The following is a 16,263-nucleotide window of genomic DNA, read 5'->3' as shown; positions in this document are numbered from 1 at the left end:
CAATAATGATATCTGGTGGCAATGTTATGCCATTCATGTTATGAGTAATGAAATTCCCTATCCATTCCTGTTTGAATTATGAAAATCCGTAAAATACTTTAATTTTGAGATATATCCAAAAATGCTAGGGAAAACTTACTTTTTTGTTGAGTGTATGTATATATATATATATATATATATATATATATATATATATATATATATATATTGATATTAAGGTAGTCCACGTGTTGGCAAGATAAAAAGATAAGTAACAAAGCTGCAACAAAGTTCATGCTGTATTCACCAATGGTTTATTTCTTCACACAAATTTGTGTGAAGAAATAAACCGTTCGTGAATACAGCTTTGTTGCAGCTTTGTTGCAACTTTACTTATATATAAATATATATATATATATATATATATATATATATATATATATATAATAGATGTCTGCGCGACATGAAGAACATTACCCCTAAATCACTCACCTCATCAACTCAATTCAAACTCTAAACACAGGCATACCTCACTCAAGCACAGATACACAGAACCTGTTCACCAGTCACAACAATCACACAACAGCCATGAACTTGATGAAAGTATGCTAGCTACGGATAATGGAGAAAGTGATCACCATGTTATCATCCCTTAAAGAAAACTTATTTCATTTCCTGCCGTACATACTGTCCTCTTTTCAACCGTCTAACTTTATTTCCTTTGATTCCATCATCAACTGTTCTTTTTCTTCGAATATTCAAATATCATCAATTCAAATGGGTGATCTTCTACAAGCTCCATTTCCGACTTTTTCTTTGTTATGATTCAGTCATATTTTGTCCATGCATTTCTTCATCTAAAGTATGTTTATTGTTTCATTGGAAACAAATGACGTGCATTCAAATCTCATTTGGATATGCAAAATTTACATAGTACTTTGCTTTGCTTGTACGCAATTATCAAAATATTGTATACTTTGACCGGAAATGAAATGAAATGAAATGAAATAAAATGGAATGAAATGAAATGGAAAGAAATGAAATGAAATGAAATGGAATAAAATGAAATGAAATGTAATGTAATGTAATGAAATGAAATAAAATGAAATGAAATGAAATGGAAAGAAATGAAATGAAATGAAATGGAATGAAATGAAATGAAATGAAATGTAATGTAATGGAATGGAATGAAATGAAATAAAATGAAATGAAATGAAATGACATGAAATGACATGAAATGAATGAAATCTTCACTCGCTGCTCACCGGGGTACGTTAAAAAACATGGAATAGGTCCAGTCAAGTAGGTGCAGCGAAACGTACGCTATGACCGTCGACACTAGTCCAGATTCTTCGGCTGTTATGAACTTTCGTAGGGATCAGTGATAAGATATCATAATTATACACAATTTGTTGCGAGGATTTTCAAATATATCCCAAGTGGGACAGCGTTTCCACTCCATGGGATCCCTATGGCCTCCACTGGTCTTCAAGAATGGCAAAGAAATCGAATATTATATTACATTCTAGCGCCCCACTATCAAGATAAAAACATGTACACACGCACACCAAACAAACAAACAAACAAACACACTCACACTCACACACACACACACACACGCATACACACACAGACACACACTCATAGCTTACTCAACCACCCCCCCCCCCCAAAAAAAAAAGAAAGAAAAGAAGTGCAGGGTCTTTATAAACCTGGTGTTTTTTATGTGCAAGCCTTGAACGAGAGACAGTTTTCTAGTACTTTTTCCTGCATAGAAGTAGAAAGACCCCCACACACACGCACACACAGACAATAGGTTCAACATGCACTATTGTAAAACGAAAGAGGGCGCCATACCTAATAAGACTCGTAAACCCATTGACAGCTTACAGCCGCACAACTTCAGTAAATCTTTCTGATTTAAAAAAAAAAGTGATAGAAGCCTCACAAGGAAGTGTCTTTCACAAGATCGTGTGGGAGTGGTCTCATGTCTGTAGGCAAACGCGATGTGTCCCTCCAACTTTTTCGCAATCGAATTTTGAAGAATCCACGGAGGATTAAACAATTGATTCCGATACCAGGTTTTGCCTGCTGATACAAAGGGTTGTCAATGAAAATAAGAATAATTTTCAATCCGAAAAAAAAAATTAAGTTCGTTATTTCGAACACACACAAATTTTCTATACCTTGATGTTCTTTTATCTGAAAATTAAAAAGGTTCATTATTCCGACATTATTTGTGGTGTTATTCCAAATTTCTGTTTTTCTGAAAATGAAATAAGATTCGTTCATCCAGAAATTGAATAAGGTTCGTTAATCCAAAAATGAAAACAACTATTCCGAAGATTTGTTAATCCGAAAATGCAAAAAAAAAAAAAAATAAATAAAAAAAAAAAAATGTATGCACTAACGAAAATTCGTAATTTCGAACCTTATATGGACCTACTTTTTCGTATTAACGAATTTTCGGAATATCGAGCTGTCACCGAAGCTACCTTCTTGTCTGTTAATAATTATTCGAGGGTCGCATTTACACTGAATTATTTTGCTCACCATTTCAATAAGGTGACTAAACGGCTTAGATTAAAAGTACTTTACAAAGGTTATGGGGGTGGGGGGAGCCCAGAAATCTTCATACTGCCCGAACAACAAGTAGTTCTGGCAAATTCTTGACAACGCAAGTCCCATAGAATAAGTAAAGTATACGTTCACACAAAGTAATTATGTGTGCATTAAGTGGATGCAGTAATGGTATTAGAACGCCATCAATGAAAGTTTGAGGAAAATCGGAAGATCCGTTCAAAAATTAAGACTTTAAAAATTTCTTTCCAGCCATCAATCGCAGATGAAATGGCTATGCTACAATGCCATGTATGTAGGCCTAACAACGATACAAGGGAAATATAAAGATAAATTCAATAGATTTCATTTTTCATGAAAAGAACACTGTGACAATCCCTCGACTTGTAACTGACACATAAAGACATTATTGTCCCCCTGCTTTCTGAAAGAAGGAGGTCGCGAGTTCTTTTATTTTCTTTTATTCATATTCCCCCATTTCATTTTCAAAACGTCATTTATGGCAGGTATCTTGCCCATACCAATGAATAGTGTCTGGCAATAGCTCTGCACGTGCTATGGACTCCTGCTTCCTCTCAATAGTCCTCCTCTTCTCCCCTCCCTCCTTTCCTTCTTTTCCTTCCCTTCTTCCTTTTCCCTCTATCCCTTTCCCTTCCCTTTGTCTCGTTTTTCGTCCTGTCCTGTCCTGTTCTTGTTTGCTGTGAGCGTCTTGTTCATGTGCATGTGTACGTGTGTGTGTCTCCGTTTTTAAACATTTATTCTGTTTAACGTTTTGAGTGGCCCACATTCCTACACGCAAATGTCTTTTACGTGAGTCCCTCTTTTCCATTAATTTGAACAATTAGATCCATATAAATGCATATTTATTGTTGCCCTAAATCATAAGTTTCGTTTTCTTCGAATCTGTATCGATGTGTTATTGGAAATAAAATTTCTTTTGAGTTGACTTGAACTGACTTTTTTTTTGTTCCAGAGATGTTGTGAAAATATGTCGAATTCTTTTTGAAACTAAGAGGGTTTACCGGGTGAGTGCTTCCATTACATCTCCCACTAATGAGATTCATTGATACATTCCCTCATTAAAGGGAAGTATGAAAATAAATTAAGCTTAAGAAAAAAAGCAACACGACAATAGACAGACATCGATTAATCATGATATATGCAATTATACCCATACATAAATTAGACCCCCAAAACCAGCATACATGCTGAACGAGCCTGATTCACAATTGCGCACTCTTCCCTCATAATTTTTCCCGCCAATTTCGAACCACATGATCATCTTTTTCATAAATTTTGCATAGATTCACCACCTTGTGTTCGTATCGGATATAATGGCACTGTAAATCTCGCGATGAATGGCTAGCAGTAAGCATCTTGATAATTATGAGCAATCAAACAGTTGTGAACAGTTAAGGCATGAGAAAATGTCAACTGCAATTCTCTCACTCAGCTTAGCAGCGCGCGCGCTGCATCTTACATTATATTTTCTTTTTTTTATACTTGGCCACAAAGTCATAGAGAGTCAAGGGATGTCTCCATGCTGACAATGCTCTAAGTTGTTGTCGTTACGTCAGAAGAAGCCTCCACAATCTGTCGGTTAATTATCCCGTTGGGTTGTGACGCTGCCAATTACTTTTGTGAACGCGCTATAATTGTTTTCGTCAGGCGCACAACCACGACGAAATGATCTCTCTGCGGAGTTGCCATGCACCGTAGGGAAACGATGTTATTTTCCAGTCTGGAAATATAACAAAGGGCAGCCAGCAATGAGAATTAGAAACGTAACATTGTTCTGCTGTTTTGATGTAGAGCAAAAGAAATGTCGCTATAGCTTGTAGCATCGCGCGTGTTGCATCAGAGACTTAGAAGAGGGTAGATGTAAATCCTGCGCATGTAATAACCTGTAACAGAGCGCGTGCACGATCATTGCGTACCTGTAAATTGCAAAGTATACGAGTTCTTGGTTGATTCTTCTCCCTAACAGAAGAGGAACCGCTATCATTTTCCGCCCATCAACTCCGGTAGAGAACAAGAGTGTCCTGCGTCTTGACACCTCAGCAGTCATCCCGGGCCCCGACGAGAGTAACTTGGGATAGGTTTCTGTGTTAAAGAGAGGAAAGAAATGAACCAAAATTAATTCTTCTCCCCGGATGTGTTTCCGAGTATTTGTCGCAGCACCCAATTTTCATAACATTAAACCGTTTCCGGATGGACAAAGGGTTAAGGGTTTATCAGAACCATGGAGAAAAAGAAATAATACAAACGATTTTGCTCGTCCGATAAGTTTACTTCTAAATCAAAAATGGTGAGTGTGCTGTTTGCTTGCATCGTTGCGCTGTTGACGACTTTATGCCAATGCCACGTGATAGGGGAAAAGGACGCCATTGTTATCTCAAACACCACGGGTCGGATTGAGTTGTACATAGCGGCCCTGTTACCCCTCTCCAACCACGCCAGCTGGGCCGAAGAGTATGCCCGTCAGAGCAAGGTCGCCATTGAGATGGCCATCGAAGACATCAACAACCGAACCGACATCCTCCCCGACCATGAGCTCGTCATGATCACCCGCGACACGGAGGTGAGTGCGGCTCGACGTCCTTACACTCGAACTTAATCCTTGGTAATATTATAATCATAGTCTCTTTGAATAATAACGCAGCACCCGCTGTATGGTGTAAGGATTAGAACCACCACTTGCTGTCGGGCGTAAGCTCTGTAGTCTAGTTAGGTAAAGTTGACGCCTGTCCGGAGATCAGGAGGTCGTAGGTTCAAATTCTGCTCCGGTACATTCGCTCATGATTTCTTTTATTTCAATTTCAATTTCAATTTAGTTTCATATTGCTCACATACACTCTTAAAACATCTGAGCCAGAACTGACCCGGAACTGGGTCCATTGGGGTCATACACCGTTCCGGGTCAGAAATGACAAGGAATGGGGTCAAATATGACCCATTCAGAGTCATGAATTGGGTCAGGGTGACCCCATTCGGGCTCTTCATGACCAAATTCCAAGTCATGTTTGACCCGGAACGGTGTGTGACCCCAACGGACCCAGTTCCGGGTCAGTTCTGACTCGGAATTTTTTTTAGAGTGTAGAGCACAATAAAGTACATAAATATGAACTCAATTCAAAATATAAACTAGATTGAACTTCATCGGAATGTACAAAATTTTGTCCAGGTATAATCACAAGGTTTATACATGAGATTTGAACTATGGTCATAATGCGAGAACTATGATAGGGCCTGCGTAAAAGCAAGCTTGTGCAGCCGCAGGTCCCGTGATAAATCAGATAAGGGGAACTATGAAAAGCAGATATTTTGAAGACCATACTATAACTGGGGGAACCAAGTAAAACAGAACAAAAAAAATCCCATTAAATAAATGTTACTAAATAAAAAAAAATACAGACAGGCAAAATGCTGCAACAAAATGATAACCTACTGCAAGTAAAGAGAGAGAGAGAACAACGACTGAGATTGTAAAGATTCAAATGGGTATGGAGGTAACTAGAGCTGTGTTCAGTAGAGGGCAGTTTTGGTCGGAGTCACTTCGGAGGAAGGGTCGGAGGAAGCTTGGTCGGAGTTAACTTCGGAGGAGAGGTCGGAGTAGTGCCCGTCTGAACAAGGTCGTGGTAACTTCCTCCGGTCAGAGGAACTTACCACGACCTCTTGCTCCGACCAAGATATACTCCTGAGGTTTCTCAGGAGCATCTCGCTACCACGACTAGCCTGTCAGAGTAAATTGCCCCGTGCGGACTAGCCCTTGGAGTATCTATGAACTTACATACCTTACGACCAAGGTAAAACTTCCGGGATCAAATCGCAATGTTGACATTTTGCGAGTACACGTGAGCGTGTAGCGCAATTCTAACCTAGTCGATCGCGACGAAGAAGCTAGCGCTCAGAAATTTCCATCAACAAGAATGGAGAAGATAAATACCAATGGTAAAAAAAAAAAAAAACAATCGTATAGTCGACGTGCGCGGTGCTACCACTTCCGGAAGTTACACCGACCCTCCATGGTGATCCCCGCGAAGGCGGTGGTAAATTGGTCGGAGTTTCTTCCCACGACCGTCGTGTGGACACAGGGTCGTGGTAAGATAAGTATAAATTTGAATTTTTATTGCTGCGCTATACAATACTCCTACTCCGACTAGAAATAAGTCTGAACATGACTGGTATGGCATAACTAAATGATTTTAAGGTGTGATAATAATAAATTTATTATGAATGTAAACAATACAGACAAGGGCAGTAGAGCTCAGGAGTCACATTACCGCAGGGCTCCTAAAAAACAGGCAGTGTGACCATGGTAACCGACAGCTCCCACGCGCGAAAATTTTGATAATCGAGTGTAACAATAGGTGCTTGAAGAGCGTAACAGGCAGGCTGATCAAAGATATTGTACGTAGTTAGGATCCCTCGGGACTACTAATAAAGGATAGACAACGTAGGGAATACAGAGCAACAAGTACTATACACTATGCATGCCGTAACTGCTCAGAAGTTATTTCTTCAATTTTCGTTTGAAAGAGGATAAAGTGAAGAGTTTGTTTGCAAAAACCGATAAGTCCATATTTGCCAAATGGAGATATTTGCGATTAAAGGTCAAGAAAAATAAAGAGAATAATAAGAAGATTTTTGCTTCTTTTGACCATAACTTCAAAAATATACCTTTATATGTAGTGACTAATATATCATTTAAAAGGTATTATTTTGTGCTTTATGACAGAGACCGTATTTTAAAATCTGCAAAAATGGACTTATCGGTTTTTGCAAACAAAGTCTTCGGGGAGTCCATTCCAATACTTAGGCCCAGTGAACATTATGGTGGGTTTTGTGGGGTTTTTTTCGCGAAAATTGTTCGGGTACGTGGAAAGTGATACATATAACGTTGACCGGTTGGATAACCATGAACTGCATAATTTCTGGTAAACATTGGGGGAAAATACAGCTGGTAATTGGCCAGTTGAGAATCGGAACATAAACAGGCCAACGTTGTAACAAACTAACTCATTATACATGCACCTGAGCAGCTGTTGCCGACATTGGGAAAACATGTTTATGCAAGAATGAGGCAAAGTACACGAGCATCAACGCTTGAAAATTCGGAAGTGCAAATAGCGAGTAAGCAAAAAAAAGTATCGGGGTACTGCAAATACGAATTGAATGTCACACTCGGTGGAATAACGCATGGAACAATTTTCCAGAGGTAGATATGACAACATAGGGATACATAGGTTCAACTAGTTTGAATGACACTTCGGTACATATAATAAATACAAAGATGAAACATTCAAATATGAACGCAGAGCCAAGCGAAAAAAAATAAGCATGTACAACACTGACTTTACCTTTCTAGAGCACATCACTAATGATAACGTGACAAAAATATCAAACTATGCATTTCTTTAGAGTTATGAGAAGTCGACGGCCAATCCACCCTCCCCTCCCTCGTACGATTTACAATTTCTGAATTAGGATTTGGTCCATGGTATAGGATGAGTTACAAGAATTCAATTGGCGCAGTTAATGATAAGTTCGTTAAGTAGTACACAGCGGCAAAGAAAAGAAATATCCCAATCCCCTCAAAAGAGGGACTCATTACATTATACCTTGTAACATGAGTTTATAGTAAAGCATGGAGTGAATACTTGGGTACTCTTGAAAAAAAAATATATAAAAAAGAGAAAAATGCACTCAACTCTGGCATTCTCCCTAATCAACTATTGAAGATCAGAACACATCTGAGAGAGTGAGAGAGAGAGAGAGAGAGAGAGAGAGAAAGAGGCAGCAGAAAAAAACTCAGGATTATAAAAGAAGGAAATGATAGTGTTTCATGCAGAACATTATTAACCTACTGCTTTAATAAAAAAAAAGAAGCCTTTGTATGAAGTATGTTCAATTCAATTCAATTCAATTCAAAGGTTTTATTTTCACTTCTTTCAACAGAATGTACAAAAAATGTAGATTTGACATGCGTTTGAAGGAATGATACATAGATAGCAAAGAATAACATTTATCAATAGTCATTACAAAATTAGGCATTTTTCATTCAGACATATTTAAACATTCAACGAAAAAAAGTGGAGGTACCCACTCAAAAGACTATGCTTGTGCAATGTGGGCACCTCACAGGAGGGAAAAAAAGGTGAAAACTTAACTACAAGTGTGCGGGATGAAAAAAGAAGTGGAAAAGGGGAAAGGGAAGAAGCAGAAATACAAGTAAAGAGACGAGACAACTAAAAACAAAAAGCCTAGATCAATCGATACATTCAAGATCAAACCAACAGAGACTATTAGCCATATTAGAAGTGTATACTAGAGCGTTGAAAGCGACGAGAAAGTGATGTATACAATTGTATGGAATTGCTGATAGCAGAACATATTATCTGTTCTGTGAAGGCACGTGTAATAATGTACAAGTTTGCAATATGAGAAACAGGGGATACGATGTGGAATTCCGCGAAAGACGCGACCTAACATACCTATGAAAAATCAATAGCATTCTGGTGCTTCTGTGCCAGGATATGACTGTGTGTGAATTTAGTACCAAATGTATCATGTTGATGTTTAATGTGGTAATAAAAAAGGACAACTTGACGTTTGTTCCATATACCCAAAAGATACTTTGAACCAACGGCGTAAATCCCAGGCCCGTAGCCAGGGGGGGGGGGGGGGGGGGGGGGGGGGTGCGTCGGGTGCGTACGCACCCCCCCCCCCCCCCAAAAAAAAAATAAAATTCTGAAATGTCCACTTTTTCATAATAACGGTTTTTAGCAATTCTCAAGATAACAATCCAAATAAATATAAAGACACATTATATGCTACGTAAATGTGGAAGAGTACGTTTAACAATGTTAAAAATAATTGCACGAAACCCTTTTGTTGTATGAACCATCGGATCGTCCCCATGCACACAAACACAAATGTTATGTATCAATTTGTGCGAGCTATTATTATATTGGCACTGCATGCCATGGCCCTTGGCGCGTGTGACCGATGTTTTTTTTTCCACTGGCCGCCCGAGTACGTGCGATTCGTGGATGACATTGAGGTTGACACTTGCATTTTTTCACAGGAACAGAGGTAAGTGGATGAAAATCTAATAGCCTCAAGTTTACATATATGATAAAAATTAAAGAAATTTCCTCGAAATTACTATTATTTAATTTACATTCTTTGTTGATATATTTTCATAAATATCTCAGGTAATGAGTCGGGTTGGATTACAATTTTCACTTACAGCTTTGTAGAAGTCTGAGTCAACAGTATCACACAGTACTTCAAGACGTATTATAGTACAAACGATTTCTTGAGCCTGCACCGTTTCAGGCTCTGTTCTGGATACGGCGGTAGAAACTCATTCTTTTTTGTTGTTTATTTTATCATTATTTACTAATCTCTTTTCTAACTTACAGGTAGCGGATTTCTTTGCAGGCCAAATTCGGAAATGTAGTGTTGATTATTACTTATACATTTTCTCATGTTGTGACAGTTCTATTGGTTCTCATTTTAAAGTGAGCCAAAACCTAAGAACATTTTCACTTATAATTTCCAAAGAGTATTATGCAGGCACGCAAACTCATTTTAGATGTATTTCATTTAAATGTAACGGGTAAGAGGGTATGAGAGAGAATGGAAAGTGCTGAGCTATGAAGTAAAATGGTAAAGTAAAAAGTTTGTCAGATAGTATTACAAAAGAAACTCATTCTTTTTTGTTTGTTTATTTTATCATTATTTACTTATCTCTCTTCTAACTTAAAGGTAGTGGATCTCTTTGCAGCCCAAATTCGAAAATGCCTAGAGACAGCTAGTAACCAAATATGCTACTATAATTTAATAATAAGAAATAACCATTCCAGTATGTATCTTAGTGTGCACAGTAAGACAGATCAAATCAAATAGGAAAACATCTGAGCACTAAGCCTGAGGTCTGAATTTGCACTCAACTTCTTCCAATGGCTAACGGATGTTTAATTTTTGAATTTCACTGACCTCCAAATTTCACAAAGAAAACCTTCTTAGCATGATGGTTAATATGACATTTGACTGATATTGGAGATGTTTGCGAATCGGATCTACTACCTTTAATATTATTAAATCTAAAATGATTATTTGAAAGTTCGGAAATGCTGGAAATATCCTACCACAAGGAGGCAAAATATAAATGGTTCACATTTACAATTCATTTTGTTTTAAAAATTTTGACAAACTCGCATACCAACGGCTGATATACTGTATAGTAAAGTGAATGTTTCATCTTCCAAACAGCATCCAATGGGATGGAAAACTCCAACTGAAAGGTGGACACCGTGACCATACTCGCTAAAGAAAACGCGTAATAGGGGTCGTTTTTTTCTCACGGATTAGATGGAAAGTGTGATGTACGAGCGTATATAATCAAAGGGTATCAAAAAGGCCGAAATTTGGGAAAATGGTATATTGTTCAATCATGATGAAGTACTTCTTTAGGGTGCAGGAAACATTTAAGGAATACTTGTTTTTAAGGCCCGAAAAAATCATATGATCATTACTCGTTTAGGGGCCATTTTGAAAGTCCATGTATGAGCATGGTGTCCATCTTTTAATTGTCGCTACCCCTCCCGGGACAGTATCAAAGGACCGTTTTGTTAATTAACGCAATCCCCCTTCCTTTAAAAATCCTGGCTTCAGGCCTGCTAACGCGGGTATACAATAGAAAAAATAAAAGTTAAAACAACACCAGGAAAATCACTATTCTCAATTTTGAGAATCTCGAACACAATTAAACTTTGCAACTTCCTGGCAAAATGAGTTTTTACTATTTCCTAGATGAAATACCGTAACGCGATTGCATGCAACAGACAAAAATGCAAATTTCCTCGAGACTTTAAAACGTCATTAAAACAGTCAAAATTCACAATTTGCGGCGCGCTTCGCGCGCAAATTCTTATACAACTTTTGTAGTTCGGTCGTCCAAAGAATATATATATATATATATATATATATATATATATATATATAATTGTGTGTGTGTGTGTGTGTGTGTGTGTGATCATTGGTATTGGTACCGAAGGTCCGTTTTTTTAGTGACCGCACCCCCCCCCCCCCTTGAAAAATCCTGGCTACGGGCCTGAATCCGTACTGAGGAGTGGGGGGGGGGGGATGATTGGCGATAGTCACCATCACCACGATTACAAGCCCATAACCGGACCGGGGGGGGGGGGGGGGGGGGGGGGAGAGAAGCTTGCCCCCCCCCCCCCCCCCACACACACACACACACTTTACAGGGATCAAATATCCCACTCTTTTCCATGCAAAGTGGGAGGGAAGTGGCAACAAAAATATGAAGACTTTTTGTTCTTGTTTTTTTTTTTTTCTTGTCAGCCGACTTTCGGCGGAAAATCAGACCTTGAAAGTATGAAGACTTTTTTGTTGTTGTTTCTCTTGTCATTTGATGTTCTTTCTTCTTGACTGACAGGCGATTTTGTCACCCCCCCCCCCCCTTTCAAAAACGTAGCGCAGCCCTGAATAATGCCCAAATAAATTCAATAAAATGCTAATAAGGATATCCATTTCTTGAATAACGTAGTAGATATTTTCCTGTAGCTGTTAATTGTATTCTTCAATTTTCTTGATTTAAGTCAGTAAAGCAATCATCCCAGGGGCATCGTTCCGTTTTAATGATGGGGGGTAGGGGAGGGACTTTGAGTTTGAATATCTGTGCGAGGGAGCGGAGCGGCCTAGCGGGGGGAGGGTGTGTGTGTCCCACACGAGGAAAATTTGGCATTTTCAGACCTGAAATTCAGCGATCTAGTGCACACTTTTGGTGAAATTTGGGATTTTTTTTTCTATGAAAAAACAAGTAAGAAAACGAAATATTCGTAGATAATTGAATGACTACATCGTGGTATTTCAGCTCTTGCTCAGCCTGTGCGACATCACTGTGAAGGCCTACTAAATAGTGGGGCCTATCACCGGCGTAGCCAGGATTTGATCTTAGGGGGAGCGGTTAGATGCGAGGGAGCGATGCGAGCGAGTAGAGAAGGTGTGGGAGGGGGTTTCCCCCTCCCACCGTGAGAACTTTTTGCATATTGATGTTGTAAATGGTGCAATTTGATGCATTTTTTTTTTGCGTGTTCTATCGACTTGAAACGGTCCAACATGTTTAAGGTAGCAGTACATTTTATGTAGATTATTATTGAACAATTTTGCCTATAAAATGGTATCATTTAGAGAAACTTCTTGTCTTAATTCTTACACTGAAGATCATGAACGCGATCATGAATTTTGACATTGTACAGTCCAAAAACGGCCGTTTGTAGCTATATTTTTTTCGCTTAGGAAATTAAGGGGGGGGGGGGCGCACCGGGCGCATTTGCTGGCAATTACTGGCAGCAGCATCAGGAGAATGACATAACGATTAAATGCGAGCGAGCGAAGCGAGCGAGCTTGAAAATTTTGACATTTTACAGTCCCAAAACTGCCGTTTGTAGCTATTTTTTTTTCGCTTTGAAAATTAAGGGGGGAGGGCACCGGGCGCAACTGCTGGGAATTACCCGGCAGCAACATCAGGAGAATGGCATAGCGATTAAATGCGAACGAGCGAGCGAAGCAAGCGAGCTCGAAAATTCTTACATTGTACAGTCCAAAAACGGCCGTTTGTAGCTATTATTTTTTCGCTTAGGAAATTACGGGGGGAGGGGGCGCACCGGGCGCAACTGCTGGCAATTACTGGCAGCAACATCAGGAGAATGACATAACGATTACATGCGAGCGAGCGGAGCGAGTGAGCTTGAAAATTTTGATATTTCACAGTCCCAAAACTGCCGTTTGTAGCTATATTTTTTTCGCTTTGAAAAATAAGGTGGGGGGGAGGGGGAGGGCGCACCGGGCGCAACTGCTGGTAATTACCCGGCAGCAACATCGAGGAGAATGGCATGACGATTAAATGCGAGCGAGCTCGGAAATTTTGACATTTTTTTTTTCGCTTTGGAAATTAAGGGATGGGGGTGCACCGGGCGCAACTGCTGGCAACTATAACTGGCAGCGACAAATATCTCGTTAACACATTTATGATGTAATCTGGGGAAATTTCAATCCCAGAAGTGTATACTATTTTTTTAGGGGTCGGGAACCCTCCGTTAATTGAAAGTATCTAGATATCTCCTCCCACCCAAGGAACATTTGCATTTCTTTAAACTGAAGTAACAGACCTGGTGCACACCTTAGATGAAACATTTTGAAATCTGTCAATCGAAAGTGTATTAAGTAGAAATGATTGAACGGGGAGGGTATGGGAGAGGTTAGGCCTATATATCCCCCTCTTACGCGAGGGAGATTTTGTATTTTCAGAATTGAAATTCAGCCATCTTTGGGTGAAATATTTAGACAGTCTTCTATCAAAAAAAGTAAGAACATTTCCACATCTCGGGAGTTACGAGGAGGAGCAAAATGATCTGTTTGTCCCCAAAACTGTTATGGGGGAGCCATCCCCCTCCCCCTCCATCGACGCCTCTGCATAAATGAGGGAGCTTTTGTCAGTGAAAGATCTGCTGCACACTCTTTAATAAATATTATACAAATGATGCACAGGATAGAGTGCGTTAGTGTAGGCGTAGTGCACTCGAGGGTATTTACAATTGTGAAACATGCACGAGGCGAAGCCGAGTGCATGTTGCACTACATTGTAAATACCCTCGAGTGCACTACGCCTACACTAACGCCACGAAATAATCCTGTGCATCATTTGTTTTATAAAATGGGTCGAAAATTCGAAAACTAACATCATTTTTCAGCGTTTTTCACGTACCTTTGTGGGTCAAGACGTCCGAAGATGTTCGTCCCAAACTTTTACGCACGTCGCACTCGCGGAAGTCCCGCACATACAGTATAAGTATAATGGGGGGTTGGGTTTCCGGACACCCGCATGAAAACTTACTTATTTTACATAGAATATGCACCCTTTACCTTAAAGACTTGATATAGACTCCTCATATAGGCCTACTAGACAACATACTCTGAAAACGGCGTGAGAATTAACCTGCTAAATCGTTGGATTTGCTCTTCAAAGTGACTCCATGTACGCGTCCGGTCCCATAACGCTTGGTCTACTGTACTGTACAAAGTGTACGTATAGTATACAGTATACGTACGTACGCCACATATGTTATGCACAAGGGAAGACAGGCCGGCCGGCCGGCAGCCCGAACTAGAAGTTGTTTACAGGATTGACAGCGCGTACGCGTATGCATGCAATTCATCAAAGGAGCCGCCGCGCGCACAGACGATCGGCAATCTACCATAGGATTACAGTTGTTCGCTTCATAGCATGTTTAGATGTAAGCCTATGCTATATTTGACGTTGTCAACGTCTGGACCATACCTTATGTCGATATTACTTTCTTCGCGAGCGAGCGAAGCGAGCGAGCGCTTGAGAAAATTATGTATACATTATCCTACAAGATAGAATACTGTTCAGGTCTGTTAACTGTCTGAAGGCGGGCGTACGAACGTCATGCAATATGCCAAAATTGATACAATCACATTTCTGCTTCCTCCATTTTTCTCAAATTTCAGGGGGGATGATTGTACAGGCCATTCCCCCCTCCTCCATTTCAGGGGGGTATCCCCCCCCCCATCCCCCCCGGGATTTACGCCCATGCTTTGAACATGATATGATAATGACAGTCTTTCCTTTTTGAGAAAGGCTGCTGCTGAGTCGCAGCTCAGCCGTAAAACCCGCAACCCCCGCAAGCAACAAGCCTGCTTCTAAAGGCCGTGTCACACCAGCCTTGCGTGCGACTTGCAAAGAACAATTTTGACTACCCGGAGGTCCCCGTAGATGATCCGCACATGACAGTACCTAGCACGTATCTCAAAAGTAGTCGCCCGGAGGTGCGCACGCATATTTTTTTACCCGCAACCGTGTTTAGGCCCTGTCACACCTTTCCGGGCAAGCTACTCGGGCTTGTTACGTGTAGGGATTTTCTAGCATACCGGACATTCCTGAGGGCGGAAAAGGATTTGTGCGAGTCAGCGCATGTAATACTTGCTGGACGCGTTATACTTGCGAGTATACTGTGTGACCTTTGTACCGGTCGCGTGGGGGCTGACAACTCAGTGAAGGAATTCCTCTAAAAGAATGGCTGAAACCTCACAGAATTTCATTATCTTGGCTGCATACGGGACTGCGAAGTACCTGCGTGGGAATTGCCTGGGAAGTACTGCCGCTAAGGGTCTCCTACTGGCGTTCTGCGTGGACCTCTACGGCCATTCCCGCGACTCACCCGGAAAAAGTTTTGGTCATGCTCAAAACTTGGCTGCGGTTAAATCGGACTTGCGTGAGCACCTCCGAGCAACTATGCGCTAGACACTGTCAGGTGCGGACCAACTGCGGAGAGCTCCGGGGAGTAAATTTGTTTCCCCGCAAGTCAAGCCGCAGAAGTTCCCCCGTACGGTATGACAAGGCATGAATGAAAATTGCAAACATTCTTGTTCGCCCGCTGAAAATCTTCTACGTGCTAGAAACTACCTCCTCGCCACAAGCCCGCTAGCTTGCCCGGAATAGTGTGACACGGCCTTAAACATGGCAGTCGGTCTACTGCTCCGACCCGTGACTGATACACGTTTCAGTAGAACACCAAGAAATAGCAAATATCTCTACAAAATTATGATTCAGTTCTTTTTCACTATTATAATAAATAATTATGGGGG

The 16,263-nt window shown here is 40.4% G+C and overlaps 1 protein-coding gene across 1 annotated transcript in view; it reads left to right on the top strand.

The window, feature by feature from the left end:
* Positions 1 to 4,864: 4,864 nt before the first annotated feature.
* The window catches only part of LOC139725513 (gamma-aminobutyric acid type B receptor subunit 2-like), a 68,149-nt gene continuing 56,750 nt past the window's right edge, over positions 4,865 to 16,263 (top strand). The window contains exon 1 of the mRNA XM_071636597.1: positions 4,865 to 5,140. Coding sequence (XP_071492698.1) covers positions 4,865 to 5,140 — 276 coding nt within the window. The remainder of the gene's footprint in view (positions 5,141 to 16,263) is intronic.

The sequence above is a fragment of the Diadema antillarum genome, unplaced genomic scaffold, assembly GCF_040938485.1.
Source record: "Diadema antillarum isolate AM-2024a unplaced genomic scaffold, OU_Dant_1.0 seq00000048_RagTag, whole genome shotgun sequence".
NCBI lineage: Eukaryota > Metazoa > Echinodermata > Echinoidea > Diadematoida > Diadematidae > Diadema > Diadema antillarum.
Note: the sequence above shows the minus strand (reverse complement) of the source record. Positions and strands in the feature narration are given on the sequence as shown.